Raw genomic sequence first — 13,529 nt, forward strand, 5'->3', positions numbered from 1 at the left:
AATATCTAGGGAAAAACGGAATAATTCCGATCGGAATCCATTCCGAACATTTCCATAATAGGTGCCCTGACGTGATAGAGCAATTCTGCCGCCGGATTCGGATTCAGCGCGAAAAATTACGTAAGAAAACATAGTTAAATCCCAATCAACAAAACCATGCAGGCCTGTGTAATTACTATACGATCGTGTCAGAAGATATAATATAATTGGTCATAGGAAGCGGTCGAGTTGCCACTACAAATGCTTTGAAGAGTTTGATTGACCAATTAAAAGAAAGAATTATAAGAATTGACCAATCAAAAAAATACTTCAAAGCATTTGTAGTAGAAACTCGACAGCATCCATAATATAAAAATCTCGAAACGCTTTTAATATTCACGCCTTTATTAATCCATTGCAATTGAATTATTAATCGTTGTGTAAACATGAAATTTCCAAATTCTAAAATAACTTTACAACTTATTTTAATAATGTCTATTCTTCCTTAGAATCTGGACTAATAATGGCGTGAATAACAAGACCACCACATCATCAAATATTATATCAAAAGCGTTTCAAAATTTATATTGGCTGCGTTCAGCAGAGAAAGCAGCTTTGCAACTGTTGTAGAATTCTTCGATATGATTGGTCTTGCTCTTAGTTCCTCATTGGATCTAAATGTATAAACCAATCATATTCAAGAATTTTACAACAGTTGCAAAGCTGCTTTTTCTGCTGAACGCAGCCATTATGATCAATTATATTAGATCTTCTCCATTTCTTTACATCTTTCATGATTGGACAACAAATTATCAATTTAATTATATTTAATGAGTATTAGATGACAACTTTAAATATCCGACTCTTATTTAGGAAGGCTCCGATTGCACACATTGCATGTTGCACACATGCGTTGCTAATTGGCTAATTTAAAAATAAAATATTCTTATTGGTAAAGCAGTGAAAAATTACTAGGCACCAGCTGAGTGGTGTGTGCAATCGGGATTGTAGGCAAACGGGATCCTCCCCTCTTATTTAATCTGTTAATTGATTTAATCTATCAATTATTGTAACGTCCGGTGCGCCTATAATATAGCGCTCCGTCCGTTTACCAAGCGAGCGCGAGCACGGAGTATAGCGAACGATACAATACGTGCCTACTACAATCACGTTCAGCTATAGGCCAAGCCACCGAAACCGTCGTGATTAAACGCAGCGCGTACCGCGCCTGCGCCAAAGTATAAATACTAAAACCAATGCAAGAATGCATTTTAACAACAAACCATCGATACTACGGGATAAAGAATAATTAAAGATAACAACCAACCTTGACGCAGCTGCAGGGAAAACCCGCAGAACCACGGAAAATTAATAAAAGTGCATAACACCAATGCAATGCATCGCCGTGCAATCCCGAATGCACCAACCGGTCACAAAAGGCCCCTGAATACGAACAAAATCATCGCGGATAAAACCAAAGAGCACATAACTTAAAAAATGCCTTAAATAAACATCAAATTCCACGCGCACAAAGAATAGAAGGATCCGGAACGATACAAGAAACTTATGATGAAAAAAGGCGCAGGAAACAAATGCAACCCCCGCCGCAACGGGCTGCGATACACGATAGCCAAACGCGCCAATACAAATCTCGCGACCCCCGCAGTAGGATAAAACGCGCGATCTAATTAAAACCCTATTATTATTAGAATAAATTATAAATTACACAATCAACACGTAATAGTGATTTCGCAACAGCACATGGACGTCTTTTTACTCATAAAGTAGACGGGATGTAATTTACCGTCTTCTGGGAGTTCTTGCAACAACACAGCTCCGTAGCCACTCTGGCTGGCATCTGTGTGTACTTCCGTCTTATAATCTTGATTATAAATGCTCAGGACTGGCTCTTCGATTAAGCATTGCTTTAGCTTTTTAAATGCTTCGACCTCTTCTGTTTCAAACTGAAAAACTTGCTTCTTCTTCAATAAATCGGTCAACGGTTTAGCAATCCTGGAATAGTGAGGGATGAATTTTCGGAAGTAGCCTGTTAGGCCGAGGAAGCTCTGTATTTGTATAACCGTCTTCGGTTCTGGGAACTTCAGAACTGCTTTTATCTTTTCTGGTGAAGGATATAGTTTTCCGTTTTCTATGACGTGTCCCAAGAATTCGATGCGTCGTTCCAGCAATTTGCACTTCCTTTTATTAATTTCTAAGCCATATTCTTCTACTCTCTTCAGTACCAATTTCAGTCTCTCGATGGCTTCTTCTTCATTTTTCGCTGGTATTATCAAGTCATCGATGTAGGGCAATGCAATTCCTTGGATTGTCAAGTCGTGAAAGATGTCATTGATAAAACGCTGAAAAACAGCTGGCGAATTGCATAGGCCAAAAGGTACTTTTCGAAATTGGTATTGCCCTGCATGCGTCACGAATGCAGTATACTTCTGACTATTCTTGTTCACTGAAACGTGAAAGAAACCATTTCTCAAGTCTAAAGAGCTGTACACGCGAGCCTCTTGTAGGCGATCTAGAATATCTTCTATCAAAGATAAGGGGTAGCGATCTTTCATTATTAGCCTGTTAATTGCACGGTAGTCTATGCAAATACGTGGTGTTCCATCTTTTTTCTTAGTCATCACTACCGGACTGGAATATTCTGATGAACACGGTTCGATGATGCCTTCATCAATCCATTGGTCTACTTGCTCAGCCACAATTTTTCTTTCAGGGAATGGCAACCGTCGTGGTCGTGCAGAGATCTTCTGGTCTTCGTTCAACGTGATTGTCATTTCAACATCGGACTTCTTGACTTTTCTTGGTTCATAGCTATCTAACAGGTTCTTTACCTCCTTTCTTTTTTCCTTGCAAATTTCATGTCCTATAGAAGGTGCTTCTGATATAATAGCGTAATTCGGAGAAATGATGTTATTTAACGTTTCATGTACTTTGGAGATGACAATGTCGTTATGAGTTATATTAACTTCGGCTTGTGATAGTAACTCATTTCCAACGACAGCTTCCATCATCATTGCTTCATCTGCTACAACATAAATCTTCACTTGAAAACGTTCGTCGTCAATGGTCATGACGTCGTCAAAACATCCTATCGGCGCTACTTTATTTCCACCGAATCCGGAGAAAAGCAATGTGGATTTGTTAATACTGGTGCGCCTATCTTCTTATACGAACTTCGGTTTATAATATTAAATTGGCTGCCAGTATCAATTAGGGCATTAAATTTCTTGTCCTTGATCTCTATCGTCTTGTACATGCTTTTAGGAGCGTTAAGACTGTGTACGGATTCAGACTTCTTCGTGTCCTCTTCAGCATCCTCCTTCGACTTCTTTGATTTTTTCTTCTTACAATCGAGTGACTTGTGTCCAAATTCGTTGCACCTGAAGCATTTGGAACCCTTGCTCTTGTTATCGCACGTCATTGATTTGTGGCCTATTTCACCACAGTTAAAGCAACGAATCTCTTCTATCGATTTCACTGTCTTTTTACTTGCAGTGACATTCGATGCCTTACTCGTAACTGTATTCCTCGTCTTTATTTTTTCGTATGCTTTCAGTTTTTCTTTGAATTCCTTTGTATTTTTAGCTCCATACAGAACACTTTTATTTGCTGCTTGATCTTCTATACCGTCAATAACATATTGGAATAACGCTTCTTCTTCTATCTCATCTCTTGATGCTATTTCTTTCATAGCCAGAAAGTATGCTCGTACCGATTCGTCTTTTTTTCATCTTCCTCTTGTCCATTTGTCGATGTAATTCCGCGCTGTTCATCCTGTCACTAAATTCGTCTTGGAGTGCTCTTTTTAATTTTTTCCATGAGGTCAAACCTCGTTCTCCTTTGATGTGCAATCTAGCTAGTCCTCGCAACGATTTCTCAGCGAATTCAATCAACTTTTGTATGTCCGTCCAACAATAAAGTTCGGCTGCCTCCTCAAAATCCGAAATCCAATGTGTCACTGGGTATTTTTCGTCCCCGCTAAATGATCTTATTGAGTCCTCCACATCTTTAAATGTCATCGTGAATTTATTTCTCGTTGAACTCATAATCCTATCTGGCTGCCTGTCATCCTCGTCTTCGTTGCTTGCTTCGTCTTCGTCTTCATCATCGTTAACCTCTCTAACTTCATTGTCATCATCGTTACCATCGTTACCATCGTTACCGTCGTTACCGTCGTTACCGTCGTTACCGTCGTTACCGTCGTTACCGTCATTATCGTCACCTATGGCATCTTCTTCGGCGTCTCTCCTCTCGTCGTTCGCGTCGTCAAGCGAGTCAAAGTCCATCAAGTAGTCACAGATTCGTTGGCCTAGCTCCTTCTTTGTGCCTGCGTAGTCGACCGCCAAAATATTACAGATTGCTACCAGATCTCCCCATCCAAGATACGTGTCCACATACGTTAGTTTATTCTTATATTCTACCGATCCGCTAGCGAATGCAAACCCGCCGAATTCGCGAAGGCGTTTACGATTACCGCGATCTCCTTCCCGCTCGAAAACTAATTTATGTAGCGCTTTTACAGCCTTCGTAGGGCCCGTCTTAAGATTATTGGCTATTACCTTTATTTGTTCGAGCTTCTCCATCGTCTTAATAATCTCAATCGTCTTTACCTTAGACCAGGCTCTCACTTTCGTCAGTCTAACCTCAATACGAAGGGCAAATTTCTCGTCGTAAAAGCAGTGGCACGCTCGACTCTCTCGTTTTTTCGGTCGGATCCCGGCTCGAGCCCCCAATATTTATAGGGATTTGTCCAGTAGAAAAAAGAGAAAGATATCTTGTCGGAAAAATAAGGAAATTTTAATGTTGAGAAAAATACACATGAGTCTCTATCTTCGAGTCACGTACATCGTTCGTTCTAATCTGCCATAACGTCGTCTCTATTCCTTGTTCTCGAGCGTCAGCGCCGCCTGTCTATGTGACGCTACCGCTATCTAACTATTCCCTACACATATATTACCAACGTTTTATATCAGCGACGAAAGTACAATGTCTCGGCCAAAGGTATATCTCGCGCTCGAAAGATTACACTACATCAGCATTTCTTTTATCCATTCTTTGCATTGAAGCGAAATTAAACTCATATCAAACCGCCATCAAACAGCTATCAGACTGATATTCAACAGCTATAAACAGCTATCAAACCTCTATCAAACTGCTATCGAAGGATTATCAAACGACTGTCGAACTGCTATCGAATCGATATCGAACTGTTATCAAACCACTATAAACAGCCATCGGTACGCTGTAAACAGCTATCGGACTGATATTTAACAGCTATAAACAGCTTTCAAACAGCTATAGGTTCACTGTAAACAGCTGTCGAACTGATATTGAACCGCTATCAGTTCATTTCAACATCTATCTGCTATATTAAATGTCTACAGGTATAAGGGTAATAGAAATAAACATATTAATGTAAGATAACATACATTTATTTAAAAATCTTACAATTCTTCCTGGTGTCGCGACCACCAGTTAAATATCTTAAATACATTTTATAAAGCGCAATTCTTTGCGTGTCTTCCACATCGTATAGTATTACAATCATCTAGATTACGTAGCGATTATACATCTTTATAATGCGCATCCAGAGTTTCGACGATGATATCATCAGTGTCGAGCATATCAGCTAGCCATCCACGTTTTTCATATCCCTTGACATATAAGAGAACTTCATCTTCTTCTAACACGGCTTCCGTAATTAAACGTCTCGCTATGCTGTAAGGGACCATCCTGTCATCCTACCGCAATCCATGGTGATAAACACACCCAAGAAACGCAAGATTTGTCGAATCTCGTCAGAAAATGCCATGGCATAGGATGTGAAAAAATCTAGTGTGTGAGAATGTTTCCCTTTCTCAGCACTGCTACTTCCTTCACGATAAATTTTTTGTTAACGATGAATTCTTGCAGATCCACAAATGTTGGTATGGCCATGACGAGTAATTTTTCGAGACTGCATCCCCGGTTTTCCATTCTTTCATATTCTCAATACTTGCTGACGTTGCGAATTACATGATTTTGCGCACTACATTAGACAGCAGGCAATATTCGATTACACGATCGTGTTATGATGAGACAATAGGCAGTAGTATTGGCAGGAACATTCTCTTTGCAGTCAAATTCTATACGTACATCCACAGTGGCGCTCTTGATGGAGTCGTTTTGTCGCGAGCAATCAATGACCGTAAATGGCCCTTTCTCGATAAACGAAAGCACGGTGAGTAGCGTTTCAAAGCAATCGATTCCATAATATGTTTTACAAAAACGCGCGTACATATCAAACAGGACTGCGTATCTCTTTTTGCCAAAATCCAGATTTAAATCGTCGTACGGATAAAATTCTGAATTTAGATATACTTTCACGTTACTCAAATTACAATCGTCAAACAGGCAAACATCTTGTGACATGATATTCTTTCAGCTGGTCTGCAGGGCAAAGATAAGGTAACGCGGATTCTTAAGATGAGTCGCCGTTTTAACGGCCCATGAATGCTTGGTCGTATTCTGCAACAAAGGATACTCGTACAGATCCCACGAGCGAAAACTCATGCTTAGATAACGACCACTTTCCAATTCTCGCAGCATTGATAATTTATTGATTTCGTTTAACGCAACGCGAGGCATTCGCCACTGCACTTTGAATAATTCAATCTCTGGCTCCGTCGCAGGATTTGCCACCAAGCAATTGTAATCGTTGCGCGCTCGTATCAAAATCAATTCGTGGCGAGCGTTGACGACTACGCGTTTGTAATCTTCGCAAAAGCCCAACAGCATGTTGAGCGGCACGCAAAAATTAAAATATCCTTCCTCTGTATCGGATCTAGAGTTCTATCCAGCGTTCAGTGCAATCAAAGCTTTGTCGTACGCCATCGATACATAGTTCTTGATGGTACTGGTAATTCCAACGTTTCTGTTACGGTCAATCTCCACACCGTTGAGTTCATATCGAATTTCATCAAACATGAACGCCACGCAATTATTTCCAAGCGTCAACGACATCTGGTCGTTTTTCTTCATCACAGTCAATCTTCCTTCGACGTAAAGAAAACTGTCGCACGGCAATGTGTACAAATCCTGCTGCTGTATGGGTATCCGTATCTCGTCGCTATGTCCAAACGTAGTGTTGGCGTACGGATTGTACGTGTGAGTCTCAATCTTGACGATGCAGTCGTCAAAGATCGGCTCGCCGATAATATTCAAGATATCAACCATCTCTCGTTTGTTTCGGCTGTTCGTTCAACACAAACATATCACGTTAACGTCGTCGTACGTGCCATCTAACGGTGATCTCCTCCCCGCGAAAATCAAGCAATCGACCGTCTTGATCCACCACGCGAATCGTCAGATCCGTAATGCTCCGTACAACGATCGGAAGGTAAATGATCTGCGTATGTCTTTCCGATATCTTATATCCTGGCGGTACACTCGGTGAAAACTCGTGTATCGTGTGCACGCATCTGTCGTTGCTGTATGCACACACGGTCACGTTACACTCGATACGAATGATGTTTACGTTGATGATATTTATCGGCACGTCCGACTCGTGCCACTGTCGCGGCTCCAGCACGCGATTCAACGAAAAGCTTAGCAGCGAGCCAATGTTGCGAGGTTTTGTAAAATTTATCCGATAGGCGCATTTAATTTCGCTGCTCACCATATTGTTGTTGGCGCGAAATATCAGCGGGAATTCTTCATCCTCCTTGCCCTTCCCGTCGCGAGAATGTAAAATTTCGCGCTTCAGGTACCGCTCTATATCGCGCAGTTCGTACGATCCTTCGGGAATGACAATTTCCTCGTCGTCATAATAAAACTTGTTGTTTGTCGAATTTACATTGGGTAGTGTATAGTACGTTTCAAAGTCCGTCAGACCGAGTTCGTAATCACCATCACCCAAATCTACCGCCGGAAAGTAGCTCACGGTAAGGATGTTACTCTTGCCACTCAACGTAAACTTCAGCGACATGTTTCAAACGAGCATTGAGTTAAACAGCGCAATGTCGGTCCTTAAATTGCTTATTAACCGACCGCAGAAACTATAGACAAAGCTGCCTACAATTGTTCTGCTTGTAACGCTGATAAGGCGCGCGATTGTACTCGATTACACTGTTTGTCAGATATCGTTCGAGTTCCTTCGGCGGCCGCAGATTGCCGAAACTGTCAAAGTATATGACAATATTCACTTTTTTCGCGTACGCCACCCAATGCGTACCGGGTCCCACAGCATTGTCAAGATTTACAATACTGCTCTCGTTTTGACGTACTCCTTCGACCGGTAATGCAGTATGCATAAAGACACCTCTAAAATACGGAATGCGCATACGGTTTGCAAGTTGCAAATGCACATCGGTAGTTACTCCTCTCGGCATTTTTAACGTTACATCGACGTTTTTTTTTTACGCGCGACACCTTGTCCTCGCTTGTAGGGAGCGAGATAAACGCCGCGGCCTTCCATGACGTGATTATGACGTTGCAGATCTTCCAGCTGACGCTGCGCTGTTTTGCTATCGTTTACGGCCTTGGCAACTCCCGCCGTCCCGCCAATCAATGACCCGAGAACGCCAAGCAGCGGTAGAACGGCAGGACGCCGCCGCGTTCCGCTGTTGGAAGAATCTTCTTCTTCTTCTTTCTTTTCAAGCCGATACCAATCTTTGTTTTGGCCTTCATAGCTGCCCAAACGGCTGTGACTGCGGCTCTCTCTCTCTGAGAGTTGAATCACTCGCGGTAATGCGTTTCCGCGCCTTCTCAGCGAGTATATTGTCAGTCGCGTGTAGTTCAGCGAGATCGTTGCTGTGCGAATACGCTATATCATGCTCGCGACACGCAGCAGCCAATGAATTGATACCTCGATCACCTCTGGCCAATCGCTTTTCCAATCGCGTTCCCGGACCGCAAAACTAATATCCGGGAATATGTAGTTCGAAGGGAAGCGCATTTATCGCACGATTTAGCAAGGCTCTCGACGGCATTCGCTACAATTTTTTATCAAAGGCGCCAGACCTTCGATATGCGTTTGATGAGCCAGCAAATTGTAATGCTTCAGACACCGACGGTATCGCTGTACCTCCGAATCTACTCGTATATGCTCGGGTAATCTGTCCCACAACAGATCTATGCTATTTTCAAACTCACGCAGCAGTACAATTTCGGTATGTATTCCAGCTCTTTTAAAGTTAAACTCTGCAGATCGTCTGACACGGCGAGAAACATTTTAATTACTGAACGATTTCGCTTTACGCTGCTCTATAAATAGGCCCGCTCGCGATATCGTTTTCAGTATTTTGTGGAAGCAGGAAATATGCGGTTCGTGCGCCAATCACGGATGATTAAAGTGACGAATCTCGACGGTAAAGTACAAACCGGTAAAGAGACGCATAAGCATGGCAACGTGCTACCGGCCTCTATATGCGCGATCGTCTGCGGACCGTCAAATTGCAGCAAGACGAACGTGTTGATAAGCCTATTGGAAAGTCCGCACGGCGTAAGATTCGAGAACGTGTACGTGTACTCGAAATCGTTACAACAGCGGAAATATCGGTACCTGGCGAATCTGCTAGCTCCGATCGAAGAAATTGTGTATTTTACGTTCTCCAATAACAGCGACGTCATTCCACCGAGCGAGGCGCTTCCGAATTCCATCTTTATTTTTGATGATTTGGCATGCGACAAGCAGGACGCGATAAGAGAGTACTTTGCAATAGGACGACTTGCAGACGTTGACTGCTTCTGTCTCTGTCAGACGTACGCAAAGATACCGAAGCATCTTATACGCGACAATGCAAATCTGCTGATTCTATTCAAACAGGATGGTACCAATCTGAAACGCGTGTATAACGATCACGTGAATACCGACATGCCGTACGAAAATTTCTGCGATTTATGTCGTAAATGTTGGCAGCAAAAGTATGGGTTTCTAGTAATTGACAAGGACAGTGCGCTTACCGATGGGCGATACAGAAAAGGATTTAATGACTTTGCGATACCGTGATGTATGGTAATCAGTTGATATCGATACGTTGACATGGACAACAGCAAAAACCGTGAGAAAGTAGCTAACGAGATTGCGAAAACGAGTGATTCGATTCGCAAAAAGTACCGCGCTTTGAAGACTGGTAAAATGGAGGAGGGCATCGCATTGGAGAGGCACTTCAAACCTATTATCGACCCGCTGAAACAGATTGTCGAAAACACCGCTGATTCCTCCAAAGATCCTATCATGACTGAAACAATCTTTTCAGGGGAAGACGAGGAACCAAAACCCAAAAGGAAACGACCGAGTGCTTTGTACGACAATCCTATACAGGCTTCCACGCCTGTAAAATCAATGTTGAATTGATCGAAAACCGTAGTACCCGCTTTGAACGAAACGTCTGAAATAATACAGCCGCATGAGTTCGACCATGTTCCCTCCGTCGAAGAAATTTTCGAGGTTACTGATGAACAGCTCGTGACATCTATTCGACACCTACTTCAAACATCCGAAGGTCAAGAAAAGTTACAAACAAACTATGGTCCGTTAGGACAGAAATATATGAAAGCAGTCCTGAGTGATAAGAAAGAAATCACCTTGCACAAAAACGATAATATAATTATAGATGGGAAAAGATATAAAACACCTACAGAAGCATTCTGCTGACGACAAACGCTCACAGACACGGTCATAGTCCGAGTAATAAAGTAATGGGTAGTAAGGGATACAAGTATAAGAACATAATAGCGCCATTGGTTTCGGATAAAAAAGTTGGAACGGGAATAAACAAAAGAGCGAATTTACCGCGTACAATGATACTAAACGATAACAAGATCGACTATATCCAATGGGTCGATCCCAACGAAATTGTAGATCGTTTGCGATTGCTCGAGGCCTCGCGGCGGGCTGGTCACAATAGTCACAACAACGAGATTTTGTCGATTATCGAAGAGCTTCGCGAAGCCGGTCTGATTATAAATTAACTTCGTTCTACACACATCGTTCAGTCGACATCGCAATGCCGATCAACAAGTTTGGACTATCGCTTCGAGGTGGAAGCACTATCAGTGGTGTGGATTGCTGAGAAATTACGTGCGATAACCCTCTTTGCTAAGTCGCGCAAAATTCGACGAGTAGCGCTACCGGTAGATGATACTGACGCAGCAAACAACACGTGCAGCAGAGTGTTCAAAATTTGAAGGATCGTCTGAACGAAATCGAAAGGAAGATTGCAGCCTTACAAAATTTTAGCAGGTTTTGCTAAAAGAATTTGAAAAGACAATTCGAGAAGTGCATCGTGCCGAATAATTATTCATAATGTCTGAGAAACGACAGCTGGTTAATGAAGTGCACGCTCCGACGAGAAGAAATTTCCCGCGAAGATACGTCATAGTACACGGATACGACGACCTGTGGCAGGCGGATGTGGTCGAGATGCGTCCATATACACGATTCAACAGAGGTTACCTCTATATTCTCACCATTATCGACGTGCTGAGTAAGCACGCATGGGCCGTGCCGCTTAAAGCCAAGAGTGGAAATGATGTGACGAATGCGATCGCAAAGATAATTTGAGACAATAAAAGATATCCGAAAAATTTGCAGACTGACGGAGGGAAGGAATTTTACAACTCGGACGTGCAGAAACTCTTGAAAAAACACGACATCAAGTGACGAATGCGATCGCAAAGATAATTTGAGACAATAAAAGATGTCCGAAAAATTTGCAGACTGACGGAGGGAAGGAATTTTACAACTCGGACGTGCAGAAACTCTTGAAAAAACACGACATCAACTATTATTCTACGTATTCCATAATGAAGGCGTCGGTCGTCGAACGGTTCAACCGTACATTGAAGAACGATATGTGGAAACAATTTACGCACAACGGAAATTATAAATGGATTGATATCCTGCCGCGTCTCGTAAAAATTACAACGCGCGCAAGCATCGAACTATCGGTGTGCGTCCCGTCGACGTTACCCCGCATCGCCGACAAGCTCTTAACTACGGTTTCCAATCGCGTAAAGATTGCCACACCCGCGCGATACAAAGTGGGTGATTCGGTACGCGTAAGCAAATTCAAGACAGTCTTTGATAAAGGTTACACACCGAATTGGACCACGGAGGTGTTTAAAATTATCAAAGTGCAGCAAACTAATCCAGTGACTTATCTACTGGAATATTCTCGCGGGGAGCCTATCGCTGGAGGATTCTACGAATACGAATTGCATAGCGTCTCTAACGCCGACGTGCATCTCGTTGAAAAGGTGTTGCGCAAGAGAGGGAACGAGGTTTACGTGAAATGGTTGGGATTTGACAATTCGCACAATTCGTGGATACATAAAGACAATGTGTTGTAAAACATATTTATTATGCAAGATATAAATATTATTACGCATATTATAATTACCATATACGCGTATTATGTTTACATATATATATATACATATTATATTATATTATACATATCATACATGTTATATACATATTAAACATATATTATACAAGACAAATGTGTTTTATTTACATCGGTAATGTCCCCATGGCAGCGTGTCGGTGGAACCTCGTACGATATACTGCTTATCATCGTGAGGAGTTAGAGCGATTTTTGTTTCCGATATGGTGTACACCTCGGGCAATTTTGATCTTATGCATGACTGTCTACGCATTATTTCAATTGCGTCGTTCAAGCACTGCTTGAATCCTCGAACGTTATAGACGTTGCTATAATGTTGCTCTTGATGCCCTTAGCCTTTTTTGTATCCTTCTTTCCTTCTACACGCAAGGCATACATTTTCGCTCTAAGTCCAATGAATTCGGTCATGATGGCACCGTTGTTCTCATCTTTCATAAGGCTTGGAACTTTTTTATTTACGAGCGGAATACCGTACGCGTTGTCAACCGTGTAATCACTCGTGTCAAATCTATTTATATCATGTTTAATGATGTCGTACACATCATCACATACTATGTGATATATGAGGCTATCTATGTCGGTATACATAATTTTGCATTTTTCGCGAAACACCTGTGTCATGTACTCGTGGTGAAATTCGTACAAACACATTTTCAATATATCGAGGATGCACATGCCCACGTATATCGGTTTGTCGAATTTCACCTCGAGCTTACGCAATTCTATCGCGATCAGATTCTCCGAAGAGACGCTTCGACTATGGAAATTTGGTTTCGAGATCATTGCCTCTGCACCGTATCTGCCTTCCCATTTTGTCAGTAATTTTACATCAACGCGATCGCGCACATTCTCCATAGTTTTGCCGAATACCGCGTTGTTCATTAGTTTATACAAATTTTTTTCGAAATCGTTTTTCGCGCGCGTTCTAAATTGTGTATTAAGTTCAATATAATCGCGGAGCCATGGAGATTGAGCGAATTGTAGCACCCGGTGGATTTTTGTTACGCGAAGCCCGTGACGAGTACATTGCTGCAGGTTGCGGTAGTGGATGACATAACGCTGCTTATCGTACAACGTTGCGAGAAGTTTATCTTCGCGCTTGCCGGGCGGTTTATCGCGCGTTGGACAGAAAGGTAGGTCAGT

The 13,529-nt window shown here is 42.1% G+C and overlaps 1 protein-coding gene across 1 annotated transcript; it reads right to left on the bottom strand.

Moving 5' to 3' along the window:
- Window positions 1–11,275: 11,275 nt before the first annotated feature.
- LOC108766281 (uncharacterized) lies at window positions 11,276–13,268 on the bottom strand. The gene is made up of 2 exons (XM_018515467.1): window positions 13,068–13,268; window positions 11,276–11,488 (listed from the first exon to the last, which is right to left on the bottom strand). The coding sequence occupies exons 1-2, from the start codon at window positions 13,266–13,268 to the stop codon at window positions 11,276–11,278; spliced, it is 414 nt and encodes a 137-aa protein (XP_018370969.1).
- Between the last annotated feature and the right edge of the window lie 261 nt (window positions 13,269–13,529).

This window comes from Trachymyrmex cornetzi, unplaced genomic scaffold (assembly GCF_001594075.2).
Source record: "Trachymyrmex cornetzi isolate Tcor2-1 unplaced genomic scaffold, Tcor1.1 scaffold1177, whole genome shotgun sequence".
In the NCBI taxonomy this organism is placed as follows: Eukaryota; Metazoa; Arthropoda; class Insecta; order Hymenoptera; family Formicidae; genus Trachymyrmex; species Trachymyrmex cornetzi.